This window comes from Arachis hypogaea, chromosome 7 (genome assembly GCF_003086295.3).
Source record: "Arachis hypogaea cultivar Tifrunner chromosome 7, arahy.Tifrunner.gnm2.J5K5, whole genome shotgun sequence".
Classification (NCBI taxonomy): Eukaryota; Viridiplantae; Streptophyta; class Magnoliopsida; order Fabales; family Fabaceae; genus Arachis; species Arachis hypogaea.
The window spans coordinates 71478674-71497630 of NC_092042.1; the positions used below are offsets into that span (position 1 = coordinate 71478674).

General features: G+C 33.8%; 2 protein-coding genes and 1 long non-coding RNA gene across 4 annotated transcripts; 1 reads left to right on the forward strand and 2 right to left on the reverse strand.

Moving 5' to 3' along the window:
* Nucleotides 1–14: 14 nt before the first annotated feature.
* On the reverse strand, nt 15–6595 carry LOC112703372 (proteasome subunit alpha type-2-A). The gene is made up of 12 exons (XM_025754791.3): nt 6333–6595; nt 6095–6154; nt 5886–5962; nt 5088–5152; nt 4716–4762; nt 4040–4115; nt 3259–3326; nt 2592–2661; nt 2028–2113; nt 1054–1116; nt 653–718; nt 15–326 (listed from the first exon to the last, which is right to left on the reverse strand). The coding sequence occupies exons 2-12, from the start codon at nt 6133–6135 to the stop codon at nt 278–280; spliced, it is 708 nt and encodes a 235-aa protein (XP_025610576.1). The 5' UTR covers nt 6136–6154; nt 6333–6595; the 3' UTR covers nt 15–277.
* A 1736-nt stretch (nt 6596–8331) lies between these two features.
* LOC140174510 (uncharacterized) lies at nt 8332–11391 on the reverse strand. The gene is made up of 3 exons (XR_011864115.1): nt 10993–11391; nt 9054–9320; nt 8332–8978 (listed from the first exon to the last, which is right to left on the reverse strand). It is a non-coding gene; the product is annotated as an uncharacterized lncRNA (long non-coding RNA).
* LOC112703371 (uncharacterized) lies at nt 8582–12280 on the forward strand. 2 transcript variants are annotated; one of them, XM_025754790.3, is made up of 7 exons: nt 8582–9337; nt 9462–9568; nt 9673–9713; nt 9793–9874; nt 10968–11055; nt 11139–11195; nt 11387–12280. In XM_025754790.3, exons 1-7 carry the CDS (start codon nt 8582–8584, stop codon nt 12032–12034), a joined length of 1779 nt encoding a protein of 592 aa, XP_025610575.1. In that variant the 3' UTR covers nt 12035–12280. The 2 variants fall into 2 exon arrangements, with proteins under 2 accessions (XP_025610575.1, XP_072055706.1); XM_072199605.1 differs by having other exon boundaries at nt 11145–11195.
* Nucleotides 12281–18957: the final 6677 nt, after the last annotated feature.

Here is an 18957-nt window from a genome sequence, read left to right on the forward strand (position 1 = left end):
TGCGAGATTCAACATCAATAAAAAAGAAGCATATAAATTTAATAGTCATTGTCCATTGGCTCATTGCTAGATGGTACAGTTAGACAAGCAGGAATGTCTGGCACTTTTAATAACTTTGAAAGTCTATCGTTCGCCACAACAAAGAGTAGCTCATAAATTTCACCAGTGCCAATTGCAAATAGCAAGTCTTGGTTTCACAGCTCTATCCACCTTGATATTCAACTAAGCACAACTTTCAAAGAAACACCGTCTTACATCAAGGTTTGCTTCATCAAGATTATTCTACTTCACCCAAGTAATCGTCGATTTCGGCAGGGGTCAATACTCTGCAACAAAATTAACCACCTATTAAGTCACCCATTTAAATTAGCCAAATATGTAAGGATGATTTGAAGTAGCTTGTGCATAATTGTCACGTCTAAGTTCTACAGGAACAATTTTTTTTACTTTTTCTTTTCCCCCTAAAAACTCCTAAAAGTTCAGATCGTCCAATCCAACAAAATCAGCTCAGTTTTCTCAGTAACGAAAATCACAAGCAAGGTTCATGTAATATAGTGCTTGAGGAAAGCAAACCAGAAAGTCAATAAAAAATTCAAGCTACATAAGAAGCTAGGCACACAAATTATGATGTTTTGCAGAAAGAGATTTCCACCTGAACTTTTTGTCGGACCCAATTATGCCAATTTCAATGTTCTTTCCCGATATCTGTCCCTCAAATCTGTAAAATACCCATGAAAATTAACAGTTTCAGACTATACAAAGGTCTTTAAAACAATAGGTTCCAGGATACAATACAATAAACATGAAAAGCAAACAAGATGACTACCAATTCTTAAATTTTTAATACTATTTAAGTGAAACGCCTATTAGGATTAGCCTTAATATTGTAGCATCTAAATCAAATCATGGATATTAATTTATTTACCTCCTCCAAAACCATAACTCTGAAACAAAAGTGAACAATCAAACAGTACAAAATTTATTTCGGCCTCCTAGTAGACAGATAGTTAATGATTTTATCTAGTGCATAAACTTGAAAGGACATGACCTTACCCTTCCTTCAGTGTCAATATTGCCGTGTGGACTGCATCATCAAGTTCCATGTCATCTGTATACCTGCAAGTGGAGAATGAAATTAACCACTGAAATGATGTGGGAAAAAAGAATAACTCATATGAACAACAAACAAAGAAACAAAACCAAACGCATATCTTTCGGGGGAGAGAAGAATGCTACCGCAAACTCACATAGATTAGTCATCCAATAGAATAGACAGACATAGCATATACTTCTAAAGTAAAATTTCAAAGTATGTATTGGGAAAGCATCAATTTATCTATTCTGAGTCCTCAAGTTTGCCAAGTCAACTTTTGATTAGCAACTAATTGATGTCTGCATATTTAAAGCAACTGCACGCTCCACTTAGGTGATAGTAGAGAATCTTAACAGCTATAAGTTATTATGTCATTTTGAATTTTAATACATAAAGATCCTTGCCAGTGTCAGCTTTAACAAATTCAACACCTGCACATCCCATTATACTTTCTGATGCTATGGATACGTGTAGGAGCTATTCCTCTTAATGAGGAAATAACAAGAAATAAACTTGGAGATAATAGATTTAATTAACAAATTAACTGCAAAAGAAAAATGTATTTCATCCTGTCAAGCACTCAAGGTTTTAGAGATATGCAAGCCCAAATTACAGATATTAATGCAGACATCATGACTTTTGTGCTTAAAATAATTAAAGATATTTCCTACATTCATTAAAGTATAACATAAACCAGGTGCTTTCATCAAGGTATAGTATATGGAATGTCGTAAATCAAAATGCGAAGTTTCAAAGATATAAGATAATCCTTTGCACATCAAGCATGACATAAACTGAGATAATACACTCACTCTCGTTATCTACAGGAAGGAGAGTGGCCACACATAATGAGCACAGGAGATATATATACAAAAATAACACATTGAACACCACATATTTTGCATTTATAACTTTCGTTAATGTTAAACCATACCTCTTCTCAAGAAAAGTCTTCGCATTAGAAACATTTTTTCCCATAGCAGAAGCTTTCCAAGAAAAGTAAGAACCAGATGGATCCACCTACAGTACAAAAGCAAATTGCACCAAAGCCCAAATTTCAGCTCTCCTAAATCCAAACTAGTGAATTTTCAAAATTCCAAGTACAAGAACAAAGATCCCAACACAAACCTATCGTGCACACAAATATGCAAAAGCATAGACAGACAATTGATTGTTTAAGATAACCCACTAAAATTTAAACTGCATAAATATCAATAACTTCTTCCTATAAATCAAAAAACAAAATCAGTTCATGCAAAAGCAAGATAATGTTACACTGTATCGAATTATATGCTCTTTTCTTTTCTATTTTTAATAGATAACTAAAGTAAAGGACCACATGGATTACATTATTATCTTCAGAAACTGCATACGTCATTGTTGTTTCATATCGAACTGTGAGACAACACAATGTGATCAAGATAGTAGGTGATATTCATCTACCAGGGTTTACAAAGCAACAATAAAAAAGTGGAACTCAAAAGGCAGATAAGCATACCTGATACAATTGTGGTCCGTTATCATCAAATCCAGCAACTAGTAGGGACACTCCAAATGGCCTAACACCACTATTAAGGGGGGGGGGGGGGGAAGGAAAAACAGAAACATCAGAATTGAATATAGCAATGAGATAAAATAATGGAGAGAAAATACATCAATTGCAAGTCTACTGATCGGTGAAAGCCAGGCATACTATGGTAGTGTTTTGGAACATAAAGGGTGAAAGCAATAAAACAGCAGTGATGCATCTCGTGTCCCTTCTTTTGGAAATCTCATCCCTCTATTTTGGAAGTATAGAACTTATGTAAGAAGTCTTCAAATGAATAAAGAAATTTAAGATTTTGCCTTTGCCCCTCTCAAGTTGATAAATTACATGCTTACAGTAGTTAGAAATGTCTAGTAAGGGCATCGTAAAGTAGATAAATTAAAGGGGAGAAAAAACAGTTAGAAGCAGCTTTGAGATTCGAGAACTAATTAACATTAGAGGGATCGACCTCCTAACACATCAAAGTTAAAGAGGGTTATAGAAACTTATCATGAAAACATCATATCTCTCTTGAGTAGGGTGGGCAGGGATGACTATATGCAGAAAATAAACTTCCAATCGTATGAGTAGAATGGTAGCAGCTAAAACATATCTGAGAGCTTACAGAGAAATTTATTACCCTGACTGAGTGAATTCCTGCATAACAGCAGCAACTTCCCTTACAAGCTGTGTGACAGGGATTGGTTCCTGCAATTTCCATTATATTTAGTATACAGAAGATCCATAATAGAATACCAAAAACATACAAGACAGACAAAAACTAAGTAGAATACCAAAAACATACAAGACAGACAAAAACTACGGCAAAAATTAAGTGCATAATTCTAATTTTAATATACTTAATAACATATAATGAAGTAAACAAAACTTTCCAGAAAGGGGGACAAACAGTGAGGAACATCTAATTCTAATCTATGTGTAACAACCAACATTCACAGAAAAAACAGTTACATATCATAATCATAATTATATATAAATTGTAACTCTAGATGATTCATGTTATAATAAATGAAAAGTATTACAATCATATATAGACTTTATCATTTATTTTTCAATTCAGCGCAGCTTTTCATCATAATACACTTTATATTGCCTTTCAGTACAATATGCTGAAAGATACTGAGCAGACAGAGGTATGTAATTTAAATTAATCCATTGGCATATTGTACTGACAGAAAATACAGAAAATAATCAATCTAGAATGAATTACAGTAGAATATAATGCACATGCTTTACACGGGAAAGTATGAGATATTCAAAAGGTAGAATTCTTTTAAAACCCATAACTCCAAAATGAAACTGGCAATATTATATCTGAATCTGATTTATCAAGCATATAGAACTCAAGCAAGATTCGAGAAACAAATGATATTAGAAAGGGAAAGGTAGATATACTATACTTTATATAATCGGTGATATTGCTCTGCCTGTTTCCTGCTTTTCCTAACCAAGACTCGAAAATCAGGACCCATGCCACTGAACAACAAGAATAAAACTTAGATCAGATGAGATACTAACAGACTAGTTAAGGATAAATGACCACTTCCATTTACAAAAAACTCAAACACAATAAAAAAGAAAAGAAGAAGAAAAAGTCAGGCTAAGAGCCAGTAAATCTCTTTATCGTAATTCACTTAATTCCTGTAGCAGAAATCCATAATCAATTTACCACATGCTTGATTACTGCATGCTTTTTATTACACATGAATAATATAGGCAGCAGTTTGCCAATGAACAATACAGAATAATTGATTCAGATATACGTAGTAGTTTATCGAGTTTGCAATAAGTTTTAACCATTAAGCATGCTATGTCTTGTTTCTATTCTATGCATACTATGTGCTCTAAGTTTGCCAATGATTATTCTATTCTATGGAAGAGAAGAGATTTTCCCCTACAATAATTGCATCTATTCCCTAAAGCATAACCCTGCCCTCAATCTTTATCATTTATATTTCAAGGTCATTTTAGACTTAAGTGGCCTCTAATGGTTGACAAGACATCAGATAATCATAATTAATGATATCATAAAAATGATTTAATGTAGAAATATTTGACTACATAGAAAGAACAAACCTATATACAACCCCTATATTTGGTGTTAATAACTGAATCTTCTGAACCTGCAATGAAATAAAACAAAGAACTAAGATCAAGTTTCAAATAAGGATGCAACATAAACAAATTAACTTCACACTAATTAGTAAATTGACTAAACAGAAATGCAAGAAAGATAAACTTCATCCTTGGGAATTAATTGACTAAAATAGACAATTGCTTTAGCAACAGTCACACTCTTGCATGTTTCCTTGAAATTCAAAATATACTTAAATTATTCACTTAGCAAATAATATTTGAAGTTAGAGAATAGTAAAACTAAAAATATGTTAACGTCATACTTACAAGCACTGGCTACCAAGTGGGAATTCTAACAAATAACAAGCTTACCGATGCTTCATCAACCAATATAGATGGCAGTTTCTTCTCTGTTGCGATGACTACGCCATTTGCAGCTGCAAGAGTGAAACATAAAGTTACAAATTACAAAAACCACATCACAGAGCAGTTATATTATATGATCGGAATCACCTTCAAGACAAAAGGGCCCAATGAATTAGATATAAATACAGATTGAAATAATGGATTGCAATATGACACATCCAAGAAATTCAAAAATAAAATAGACAAGATTAAAATGTTAGTTCTAGCGTACTCATTCCACAAATTTCTACATTTCAAAAAGAACACTTTGCCAAAACCACTTACATGATCTCATAAAGAACAGGAAACGTTTTTACAACAGATGATCATCATATAATAAAAACACTATATAAACATCTGCCTTCTGCTCATCTAATACATCACCATCATATAACTAGAAAGCATACTCTTAAGAGTACTCTTCTTTTTAAGCGTGGCTCTTATAATAACCCTAACACCAAAATGAGTAAGAACTCCATACTATTGAGTCACTGATTTCTTTCCTAAGCCACTATATACCGTCTTTCAAGTTGTATTGTTTTAATATTGTTGCATCAAATTTCGGTAATTTGAAACTGCAGATTTTTTAGCATCCTACCTTACACCTAACAGGACAAGTCAAATATACTCAGCTCCCACTATCCCAGTAGTCATCCACCAAATTATTACTATTTTATTTGCAATAATTCAAATTATAAACAGAACCAGCATTGAGCATCTAAAAGAGCTTGAAACAGATCCAATGCCATATAATAGCGAAATTACCTTTAATTCCCAAAGATGTCTGTCCAGAACCAACCGCCGTGAGAGCATGTTCAATCTGAACCAGCTTCCCAGAAGGGCTGTTTTTATTTAACACGAAATCTCAAGCACAATAAGCTCAAATGTTGAGACATAAAATCACTCCCACTGTAACTATAGACCGAATAAATAAATAAATAAATAAAGGAAGAAAAAGTCAGCAATGAACATACCTAAATGTGGTGAGAGAGAATGAGTACTGACTATCCCCCATAGGTAAAACCTACAAGAACCTGCGTATATACAAACGCACAATTTTCCTTACAAGAGTTACAAAATCCTAAGCCTTAGATCAACGAATAGTTGGGTGTGGGGAAAAAAAAGTGTACAGAAGTTAATGGAAAAATGAGTGTGTATAAACAAAGAACAGAATAAAATAAATGAGAAATAGAGAATTAGAAGTGGTATTGCCTCTTGGAAGCGATTATTCTGAGAGAAAGGCGTATGAGAATATGAATGAGATCGCGAAAGAGGGATGAGAAATTGAATTGTGAGTTCCTTTGTGAGGTTTTCGTGGTAAAAGAGAAAACCCTTCCCAGTGAGACTGAAGTGTCCCCCAAGCCACCCTCTGCTTCTGGGGGCTGCGGCCCAAGAGCTAAGCCCATGTAACACAGGGTTTTTTTCCTCAACAAATACGAGAAGCAAACAGGTTGTCAATATTTTTCATAATAAAACGCTAACCCATGTTACAACCCAAAACAAAAAAGAAAAAACAAAAGAACACTAACCCGTGCTACCCTCATCAGTGGTCACTCTCACTCCTCATAATACCAGGCACCAGCCCCAGCCGGCTAGCCCTCCACTAGTCCACTCCCTCATTGCAGACTGCCTAGACAACTTGTTCGCCGCCCTGTCGGTAGTCCGCCCTTGTTCTGTGTGCTCGCAGCTGATCTCCTCTGCTCGCCGCTCCTGTTTCCGCTCGTTTTAACTTCCTAGTCCACCTCTGTGCCTCTGCTCGTGCTTCTCTGTGGCCGCTGGTGAGTTCTTTTTCTTTTTTATGTAATCAGTTTGGTTAATTAGTTGATGTAGGCATTTAGTTAAACAGACTATAAAATTAGAATTCCGAAAATGCCCTTAACCTAGTGTTAAACCTCAACACCACCACGTCACGCTCTCCCTGCTCCGTGCTGCTTCCTCCTCTGTCCTCCGCGTCGTCAGTAGCCTCTCCGCCATGCCCATCGTTGTTTACGTGCATCACAATGCTCTGCTACTGATATTGGTTCGGCTGATGTTTCGCTTTGTGATACTATAAACTTGGAGTTATTTTATTAGTTCGAGTTTAGTTGGATTTCTTATCGTCTGTTAAAACTTAGTTATACTTGTTAGTGTATGTAAACTTTTATCAAACACTGTTTTCCCGGTAGTAACGTGAGTAATGCTACCTTGTAGGAATGATGACATAGGAAGGATCAATGGCAGCGTGAATATATAGCGATATAGCACTATGTATCTGTTTGTTAATTTGCTTCTTAGAAATTGGGACCTTTTAATCACTTACAGTTTAATATTTCAATAACTCTTTTGCTTTCTTATTGCATTGAAGAATTACTACTCAATTGCTGTCGTGGAATATTATACATATATTGGTTCAATTGTAGTCTAGTGTTTCTTGATTGACACTGGATTTGTTAATTTTTACTCCCCCCCCCCCCCTCTCTTCCCACCACGACGACCTCCTACCCCTTATTTTTTAAAGAACAGTAGCTTGGTGTTTCATGTAACAAATAAACGATGACTTCTAGGCTTGTTATGATCTTTGTTTTGTCATTTTAGTTTGATAATATTCTGAATTGAACCCTTGTATCAGTATGGGTCTGCTACTAGTTCATTTTTATTCTTCTGGTGTGAATGTTAAAGTACATAATTTGTGAATGGTATAACGTATAATTTGTCGGTGTCTAAATCTTGATGAGTTAGCAAGATTATAGTATGAAGGCCTAATTTTAATGCAGAGTTTTATGCAAGGAAGTTGGTACTCAATTGGTCAATTTGATGAGTTAGAATGATGTTAACAAGAGCTGTTTTATGCTACGGGAAAAAAAAGAAAAAAAAAACTATTATTTGGTGGAATAGAATGTTTTCTTAATCAATGAAGTTATTTAACAGTGTTTGTTTATGTTAGTTGCAGTAGTGATGCTTTCATTTAACCTTGGAGAGGTCATTTAACACTGGAGAGGAGTGGGAAAGAAGAGGTCATGGATGAGGTTAATTTGGGAGTTTGGATTTTATTTCATGAATTAGGTTGGGACCAATTTAAGGAGGTTAATTTGGAGTGCCACGTGAGCTCTTAACCACCCATGATGGCACACTGTTAATGGCAGTGAGATGGAAGAGCTATCAGGATTAACGTGATTCACGGTGAAAATTTTGGGTTCCAATTTGGTGCAAGTTTGTTTAGGGACCAACTTGATTCAAACAAAAAAATTGTTGGGAATAAATTGAGCATTTACGCAAATTGAAATACAAGGGAGTAAAACTGATAGATAGTTCTATAAATATTGAGAATAGATTATGGTTCTCGATTTCTCATCATTTGTAGCTTTTCATTGTGTAACAGCTAACTCTATTATTCATTCCTTCTTGTTTTGTCAATGACCTTTGATCGTGTGTTATCCAGATTCAAGTTGTAATAAGACGTTTTCCACTCTCAATCTGGTTTCATGAGTGCTCCTAACCATCAAATTCCATTGCAAAACAATGGCATGGGGATGCAGAACCAGCCTCAAATGGGTGCAGCCAACCAACTAAACCAAAACTTGATGCCACCCTATGTGTCAAACATGCAACCATCGATGAACACACACCAATTCATGAATGCTGCTAATCATCTCCTTCCATTACAAAATAACCAGCTGCATATGTCTAATATGGGTATGAGTGTGCCTCTGCAGGGTCCATCCCATGCAGGATTTGGTCCCCAAAATGGTGTGAGCAATGCTGGTTACAATCCAATGTTTCAGGCTCAAGGACAAGTCATGCACAATGCAGCTCAAATCAATTTGTCTCAACTCCAGGGGCATATTCTAGCACAAAGTATTCTGAGCATGCTTCAGCAGCCTAATATGAATATGAATATACATAATGGTCAATTTTCTTCTCAATTTCCTGTGCAAAATATGAATCAGCAGTTACCTATGCAAGTGCCGAATCCTTCTCAAGTTGGTCTGCATGGTATGCATCCTGGTTCTGGCCCCATGTTTGGCTTTCCAGGTCAAGTGCCTCAGGCCATGGTTTCTCAAAATCCAATGTTTTCTGCAACACTGCATACGGGTCTAGTGCAAGGAAATCAGGCCAGGCCACAGTTTGACCAGAATGAGAAAAGCCTGGTTCTACCAAATGGGAACACAAATGCCTTTGTCTCATCATCTTTTTCATCTATGCAGTTGCAGGGGAATAGTTCTGCATCACATGCACAAGTACTATTAAATCTATTATGCTTCTGCCTTCTCTTAGCTAAGCTGAGTTTGTTATTGTACTACTTTACTATTGTTGAGGTAGTTGGCTATTGTAATTTAAATTTGAATCCCGTAATTGGTGCAGACAAATGTGAATAGCAATACCAAAAGTAACGATCGAAATTCTAGCTGGAAAGGATCACAAAGCAAAAACTTCAAAAATAAACAAACTCGAGGGGGGTTTGAAGGAAGGTATGCTATTTTCTTCTCTCTTGTAATCCCTTGGTACACTGGGTTTACAAATGATGGTTTAGATGGTTTTCCTGTGGTTCACTATTGTTTTCCAATTTGTGTAGATTCCAGAAGTATAAGTTTCCTAAAGAACATAGGGACAAAGGTTTGAACATTTCTACCTTATCAAGAGGTAAACTTTTTCCCTCCCTGAAGTTAGAGACTAATGCTTGTAGCAAAAGCAGGGCCAAACAATGGAAGAATCGAACATCAGCAGAAACCAAAATTCAGTTTGAATTATAAGGAACAACAGCAGGAACCAAAAAGGTAGTTCTACTTGGCTTTCCAGCCCTTTCTTATTTGGTTTTAAGTGTATCTCTTGTTTGCAACTGCCTTACATTCAACTACTTTAAAATTGTGATTTGTTCATAAGAATCTGCATCAAGACCGTTCAATGGCCTTCAAGTAGATATGTTCTTTGAAAGGTTTTAGACAATTTGAGTAGCAATGATGTAAGTGGGAAAGGTAGAACCATGATTTTACATCATTTTTACAAATTGGTTAGAATTTTGGGAATATAGTACCTAAACAAAAAATTTGTAACCAGCCTCAAACATTTGATGAGCACCTCAATAGTTTCTATGGTATAAAAGAGACTGTTATGAATTGACTTGGTAATTGATGATGTTTGATGGTTTAATTTGAGAAAAGAGGACAACATGCAAAACCAGACATATTCTTAAGGATATTTTACAACAGGGAAAAGTTGGTCCAACAGGAAGAAGTTTTGGAACCAACCAACTAACATCTAGCCAACTTCGTGCTTCTCTTTCCCCCTCTCCTTCTCTTAGTGGCTAAAAAAAATTGTGTTTGAATCTTTTGTTGACTGATTGTTGGCCTAAAATTGTTTGATTCCTTAGTTGGACCCTAAAATTAGTTTTTCTCTCCAACTAAATTATATTCTTTGTTTATCCAAAATAATAATAATAGTAATAATAAAATATAAGTTTGTGCCTATATCCTCTAAATCTAAAAATCTAAATTAGCAAGATATATAGACTAACATCTAAATCTTGTATGTCTAATCATTTGAGTCCATCTGAACAATGGGAATATGGAATCACCAAATAATATCTGTATATAACTAAAAAGGTCCCGTCCTTTTGCAAGGCTGTCACAGAATTTTTAAGATATTTGTTTTGTTCAAGTAAATGGGTTCTAACTATCCACATGAAGCATTTCTCACTTTTGCATTGTTTCAGAAATTAAGCTTGTTTTCTCCATACGATTTAAGCTGTTTGTTTTTGGTAATTATTGGTAAACTCTAATTTCATAACAGGTTCTTATGTACTGCGACAATTTTATAACCCTTAATTTTGTATGTGGTTACTGTTAATTACTTTATCTCCTAAATGGTTAGATCATTCTTTGTAACTTACACTGACCAAGAAATCCAACAATGGCGGGAAGCTCGGAGGAAGAATCATCCTTTCAACAACATCCAGAAGGTTTGAAACAAACGGTTCTATTTACTGCTCTGGATTCATCAAATTATCTGTCACAAGTAAAATGACTGAATTATTACATGCAGAAACAGAGTGATCATACGAGAAGCCCCAAGGTGGATAGGGTTGTCTTACAAAGAGAGGTATACTTAGACATTTATTTAGCATACAATACCATCCAATATAATAATTTATATTGCTAAAATTAACATTATTCTTCAATTGAGATCCAAACTTTTTTTCCCCATCATAAATACAAGTGTAAACCAGTTGATTGGTTTGGAATCATATCTTTCATCTGATTCTGAGAATTGTGCATATTTGGTCTTTGCAGCTCAAGCAGGTTTTAGCTAAGCAAGCTGAGTTGGGAGTTGAAGTTGCTGAAATCCCATCCTACTATCTGAAGGATCGTCAAAATCAAGGTTCTCAGATTGAAGGAAAAGACACACTTACCAACAAAAAGAGGAAATTCCAGAACAAGTTCGACAGGAAACCCGACAGAAAAGGTCGGTTCTCCAAGAAACAGAAGTTTACAGACAAAGATTCCTTAGAACAACGACCTTCTATAACCAAGAAGAAGCCAACTCTATTGCAGAAACTCCTGAGTGCTGATATAAAGAAGGATAGGAGTCACCTGATTCAGGCTTTCAGGTTCATGGTAACAAATTCCTTCTTTAAATACTATCCAGATAAGCCACTGATATATCCATCAGTGGTTGTTAAAGAAACCGGGTCTGAAGGCAATGCGGGAGAGAAACATTTGCACGCTGGAAAAGATGTTCGTGACCATGATAACAAGAAAACTGTTAAAAAAATTGTAAATGACGACATTAATGATGTCCATTTCAGTGAAGAGGAAAAGAGTGATGATGATGATTATGAAAATCTGCAAAAAGAACCGTCTTCCTTGGTTCAAAGGCAACGTGATAATGGAATAGGCATTGAGAAATGTGACGAAGAAGAGGGAGAAATCATAGATTGAAATCCAATAGTTAGCCCCTCGTTTTCTTGCAGAGCGCTTTATATATATATGTGGATGTGGATAAGTTATTTTGATTTTTTTTCTTATTTTATCTCTTTTATTTTTACCTTCATATTATAATATACATCTATTATTATAGAATTTTGTAGCAGAGCGGGGCTTCTACTTACCTACTGGATTCTTTCGGAATTTCTGATTTGGAGATCTGATTTATAGAAGTCAAGTAACTAGTATTTATATTCAAAATATTAACGAATTATTTAATTTCCATTTATTTATTTTTTATTATTAGAGAACTTAAGGCATTATTTATTTTCATTATTAAAGAACTTAAGTCAAATATTTAATATTTTTTGCAAGATAAATGTCTTGTATTATGATCTTTTGATAGCAACTTTATAATTCAATAAATAATTACATTATTGAACTAGAGCAATTATGTATAGAATAAAAGAAGATTTTCATGTAAGATATTTTAGATTTTCTAATCGGCAAAAACAAAAATGATAAATTTCTTCTTATATTTTTAAAATTGACTAAATTTTTATAAACAGTTAACTGTTTAAGTTAGAAATTCTTATATATATTTGATATATTAATTGTATGAAAATTAAAACTGTAATTAATAAATACGTTAATAACTATCATAAGAAAAAGAAAATGAAATTAGTCTGATGTTTTTCGAAACATAAATACTATTTGATCAAGATGGATACAGTCTTTCTTTTTCTTTGGTGCTCAAGAGAAAAGTGATTTTTTCTTTTTTCTTTGTGTCTTATCCAAAACAACATAGCACCACCAACAGTAAGATGTTCTTCCTTTTAAGAATGGCAATGGGTTGGACAAGGCTTAGTCCAAGTATCTATGGCTCAGATACTTGGTTTCATTATTTAGGTTTCACAATGACATTTGGGCCTATTTCATTTTAACTTGAACTAATTATGAACTTGCTTATTTTACTTGTGAAGTTCCTAAGTCTTGGTTAGTATTCAGCAACATTCAGCATAGTACAGCATTAAATTCTTTTGCCCAAGAACCACCAGCAATGGACCTTTTTTGAATGTCCTTGTTAGGCCAAGAGAGTAGCAACTTATTGATTTGCTTAATGTCCAAAGTTCATCCCAATATGCTTAACATATTGATCACTCCTCTTCTCTATTATGGGCCTACAAAATAAAATACATTTTAAACAACCTTGAGCTTTCAACCCAGCTAACTATCAATGTTTGTCATCACCAAAAATTAATATATTATTTCTCAAAATTAACAATTTCTTCTTTAATGACAAACATAATATATGAGGTATTAATAAAAGAAATTGAAATAAAACAAGTTTAGAGACTTCCCTTTGATGATACCAGATTAATTTGATGTACTCCCCCTCTCTTTCATAAGGGTTGCTCCCCCTTTCTTCCATAAATGTTGCTCCCCCTTAATGTATACTTATCGCTTAACCTGAAGACACAATCAATAATGGCAACAAAATATTCTAATGTATATACATGCTTATCTAGAATTTTATGGTTGCACAAAAGCATAATAATCCATACAAGCAAATATTACAAATTATTTTAAAATAGTCTTGTATGGCAGTATGGTAAGCAACAATTCAGCAGCACAAGTATAAACTCAACATAATTATAAGCACATAAGTATCTATGAAGTTCAAAAGACTTAAAGTCAAACGTTCAGTTCACAATCACAAGACTAATCAAAACTAATAACCAATAATCTCAGTAAGCCTTATGAAGCCTCATATATACATTTTCTCCCCTTATTGTCATCAAGGTGGGTAAAAATAAAACAAAGAACAGAACCTGCAAAACAAGGATGTATCCTTGAAACATTGTGGAAATGAAGGTAATGTTTAAAAAAATAACATCATAACTGTAGCAAAGTAGTACTATAATGAGTCTATATTTTATGATAAATTTTTTTTAATTGAGTAGATTTCATCACATAAACTTGTATTTATTCACTTGAATAGCATATTTTTGTGAATTCTCTTTAAATTACACTTAATTGTTAAAAATATGCTTTTTGTGCTCTAAATAATCAATTTCATTCCATTTTTATTCCATTCGATACCGTGATATATTTTATTGAGTGATTCAAGATCAATAGGCAATGATGGCTCTGGAGAAGTGGAAGGAAAGCATGCAAAGTGGGAGATTTCGTGAAGAAATAAAAGAGAACACAATGGTGTGTGCATACTGATATGGAAAATTGTGAGAACAATATTCCACCGGCAAGTATATCGGGTCGTATTTAAGTAATAACTCACTTAGAGTGAGGTCGATCCTACGAGAATTGATTGATTAGAAAACTTTAATCTATTGGTTATGCTAGTTGAACAAGCAAGATAATGGGATTTGGGTGAATTATAATGACAAGAATTTAAATGACTAGAAACATACAGAGAAGAAAGTAAATGACTAAGAATTTAAAGTGCATACGAATAAATTGCTGGAAGGTAAATGACAAAGAAATTAAATTGCTAAAATGTAAAGGAATTGTAAAAGGGAATTGCAATTAGGAAAGAAAATAAATGAAATAAGAAAATGCTAATGGGTGAGATTCATTAGAGATCGGAGATGCTTGGATCTTCCTGAATCAATGAACTTCTTTTCTCTCTTTTGCATGCAATGTTTAGATTTATGGCGGATCATATGTAATTGAGCTTCGATTCCTTGGTTACTCAATTTCTCAATTCATGATCAAATGACAATTCCTTAATCCAATGCTTATGCAAAGAGATGAAGCATAATCTCTAATCCAAAAACACACAACTCAAAAGATCCCAATCTCAAAGTGATTATATGTCATGTATCAACTTTGAATCAAAATCAAACTCATTGTGAGAAGAAAACTTCAAACTGAATTACTATTACTCCTTTTCCAAGGTTATCATAGAATTCTAATAGATTCAATTCCTCTTCCGATGAAATTGAATCTTTGAAGAACAGAAGCCCTCTCTTAGATAAACAAGACACAATTTCTAATCCAAGATCACACAACTCCTAAGACCCAATTTCGAAGAGATTACATGTCACAATATCAACTCCAAATTAAGCCAAATTCATTGTGAGAAAAGAATTTCAAACTGAATTTCTATGATTTCTTTTCCAAGGTTCACATAGAATTCAAATAGATCCAATTGGATCTTTGAAAAACGAAAACTCTTCTCAAATATAACAAGGATATAATCAAGAAGAGAAGAAGAACATTAATTCATTTCAATCTTTACAGAGCTCCTCCCCTAATGAATTGGGGTTTAGTGAATCATCGATCTGTTACACTAGAATGCAAAATTACAATGTTGGAAAATCTAAAAACTAAGTACAAGTAAAGTATGAAAAGTGGTGTGTAATCTCCGCTAGGGAGTCCCCTTTTACAGTTCAAAGCCCCTTCCATTTATACTAGTTCTTTAGCTTCTCAAGTCTTAAAAAGATGCTTTAGAATTGGGCCTTGTGGACTTGAGTTGGAAGCATTTGGGGAGAAGTTGCCGCTGTCTAATCCAACGCCAATTCCAACGCCATGTTCTTCCAGGATCCAGTTATAAAATCCACTCAATTAGAGCAAATAAATACCATGAAATGTGGATTTATCACATCTCCACACTTAAACAATAGCATTTCCTCATGTTAAACTCAAGAAAGAGACAAGGGGTATTATATTTATTCAATCCAAAGAAACTACCAATATGCAATCTATCTAAATGAATGCAACTACTTAGTCAAAATGAATCAAATTCCAAGAATACATATATAAACATAAGGGCTAAAGCAATAACAATCAAATCAAATCCACAATTGAATTGAGTTATTGAAAAGAGTTAACAACTTGCAAGAAAGGAGATAATCAAAGGTGGAAACATAGAATTTGAGCAATCGAACCCCTCACGGGTTGTGTATACACTCTAATCGATCAAGTGTTTAGGGTTGATTCACTCAATTCTCTTCAAATCAAGCTTTCTAAGATTTGTTTTCCATCTAACAATCAACAATCATTCAATGCATGCATACAAGTATCATGAGGACTTTTCATGGTTGTAATGGGGTTAGGGTAAAGGTAAGGTTATATATGGTTAAGTGAGGTTGATATTTGAATCTTTGACAAAATTAAGCTCTCACCTAACCTACATAACAACCTATACACTTCAAATGCAACTTAACTACTCATTCTTCACTTTTTCACACTCTCATGCATTCTTTTCAATCCATGTCACATATGCATTATTCTTTTATTTTTCAAACTTTGGGGCATTTTGTCCCCTTTTTATTATTTTCTTTTTTTAATACAAAATATATACAAGAGTGTCAATGAATATGGTTTAAGTATTTAATGCATGAACATGTACCCCAATTCCCAAGATTTTCAACAAAAGTATAAAAATCTATTTTTACCTCAACTAAAGTTTCCAAACTTTCCCACACTTAGATGATACACCCTCTCACTATCCTAAACTAATCAAAGATCCAAATAAAGGATATTTATTATTTTTCACTTAGGGGTAGTGATGTGCTAAATTTAAGAACAAAAGGGGGTTAAAATAGACTCAAAATTGGTTAACAAAGAAAGATAAAAGGGTAGACTATTTGGGTAAGTGAGCTAATTGAAAAGATGGCCTCAATCATGTAAATGCATATATACATCAAACAATGGACATAAAAAATCAAACAAATCAAAGATTGCAATCATAGAAAGAAAATAACACAAACAAGAATGAGAATAGTGGTTATATGATGCAACCACACAATGAGGCTCAAAACTCACATGCTTATGTGTTCTTAGCTCAAAAACATGTTCCACAATATTTTTCAAGCAAGTTTCAATCAAAAGTTCCAACTCAAATCAATTAGGATGTCAATGACCTATAAAAATTATTTTTCTTGAAAAATTTTATTAAATTAACTAAGCTTATTATATGTATGCAAAGACATGCAATAGACTATAGAAAAATGCAATTAAAGCTCTAAAATATATACAACTAAGAAAGATAAAAAGGTGAAAGTGTTTGGGATTAGAGTATGTCACCCAAGATTGCCGATCGGTGACGACCTCCCCACACTTTAAGGGTTGCACGGTCTTCCGTGCATTCAACGGTTAGCAAGGGGGTATGGCAAATTCGGATTGCCACCTTCAGCTGGTGGATCAGTCGGCTACTGCGTGCTCTTTCTCCCGCTTCCCTTACTGTTAATGGTTCCTTATCCATGAAAAGTAGAAAACCGGATGGCAATACAAGTACATGCAAAAACAAGGAAGCATAGAGTGTTGGAATGAGGTGGTATGCACTAAAAGGAGTGAGTGAATTAGTTTGTAACAAGAAGGAAATAAGTGTGTATTCTAAGTTGTGCAATTTAGAACACACACAGTAGTATAGAAAGCCATGTCACAATTATACAAAGGAAACATGCACTTCATTCATTCTAGTGTGCTTGAAATACTTTAAAGAAAACTTGTAAGTTAAGATAAACAAACAAGCAATAGAGAAGCATGAAAGCATTCAAGCAAGAATCAAGAAATTATGAAATAGATGTAGAGAAAAGTTTGTTTGCAACACTTAAATGACATGAAGTGGAAAACATGATCCACAAAACTTAAAAAGCTAAAAAAAGGTCACTAGGTATGCTCATGATCCAATTTCACAATTTCTTAATTTTAATGCATCAACTAGGTGACTTAAATAAAAATCAGTCATAACAAGCATCACCTAACAAAAAATGCATCAACTAAGAATAATTTGCCTAACAAAAGATAGTGAAATCAAATTACATGGTGGCCAAAACATGCAATTTAGAAATCCAAAAGTATTCTCAAAGGCAATGTTGTGAGTACTTGGTATGCACAAAATTAAACATTCAAAACTCAATACCAAGCAACAAAGTACGACCTCAATGAAGATATCCAACAAAACACTTAGAGTCAAGGTTAGGCTCAAGTGCAAATGCATTCCTTCAAAGCTCAAGGCTCTGAGCATCAATGATTAAAGAGTTAAGAAAAGAAACAAATGAGCTTAAAGAAGTTCTCTAATTAAATGCTTGTGGTGCTTATGTATCAAGTAGTAATACTTGAAAACAAAGCATTTAGAAGTCGTAGCTTTGTTATCAACTCATGGGGTAAAACACCCAAAAGGATAAGCTAATAAGAAAATCAAAAGCTTGTTTCAAGGAAGAAACATAAAGAAAATATTTCATAAAATGAGCTAGATAGAAGTATCAATTATTTACACTTATTTTGTGATTGTAGCATGCATAGCAAACTAGCTAACCAAGAACATTGAGTTGCTATTCTTCTTACCTTGGATTGTCAATCTTTATTGCATGATTCTTTTCTTGCTTGGAGACAAGCAAGGTTTAAGTTTGGTGTTGTGATGACATGTCATGTTTTTCTATGCTTTTTCATACAAGAAATTGATGATTTATGCTTAAATATTGAATGCTTTTGTGCTTAAATGGTATATTTTTTTGGTCTTTTGATTTTATAAATTTTGTAGGAAATAAGTGGAAAAAGAAGCAAAATGACACAAAATAAGCTAAAAAGAAGAAAAGATGAATTTTGGACACATTTTGAAATTGAGGCACACTTTGAAATCTTAGGCCACGCCTTTAAAAACGTGGCCCATGACCATGAAACCTTATCATGCATAAATGTTTATGTATGCATGCATTTAATTGTTTATGTAATGCATGAACGCATTAGCATTATTAACTAAGGCCAATGCAAGCATGCACGTAATGCATTATTAATTAAAGTAAATGCATTGGGTTTATTAATTAAAGTAAATGCAAGCATGCATACATAAATCAATTAATTACTAATGCTAATGAATAAGCAAATGGCATTACTAAACAAATAAAAGCATGCATGCATTTAAGCTAAAGGCGTTAATAAAAGAAAGTGGGAGCCTCAAATCCAAGCAA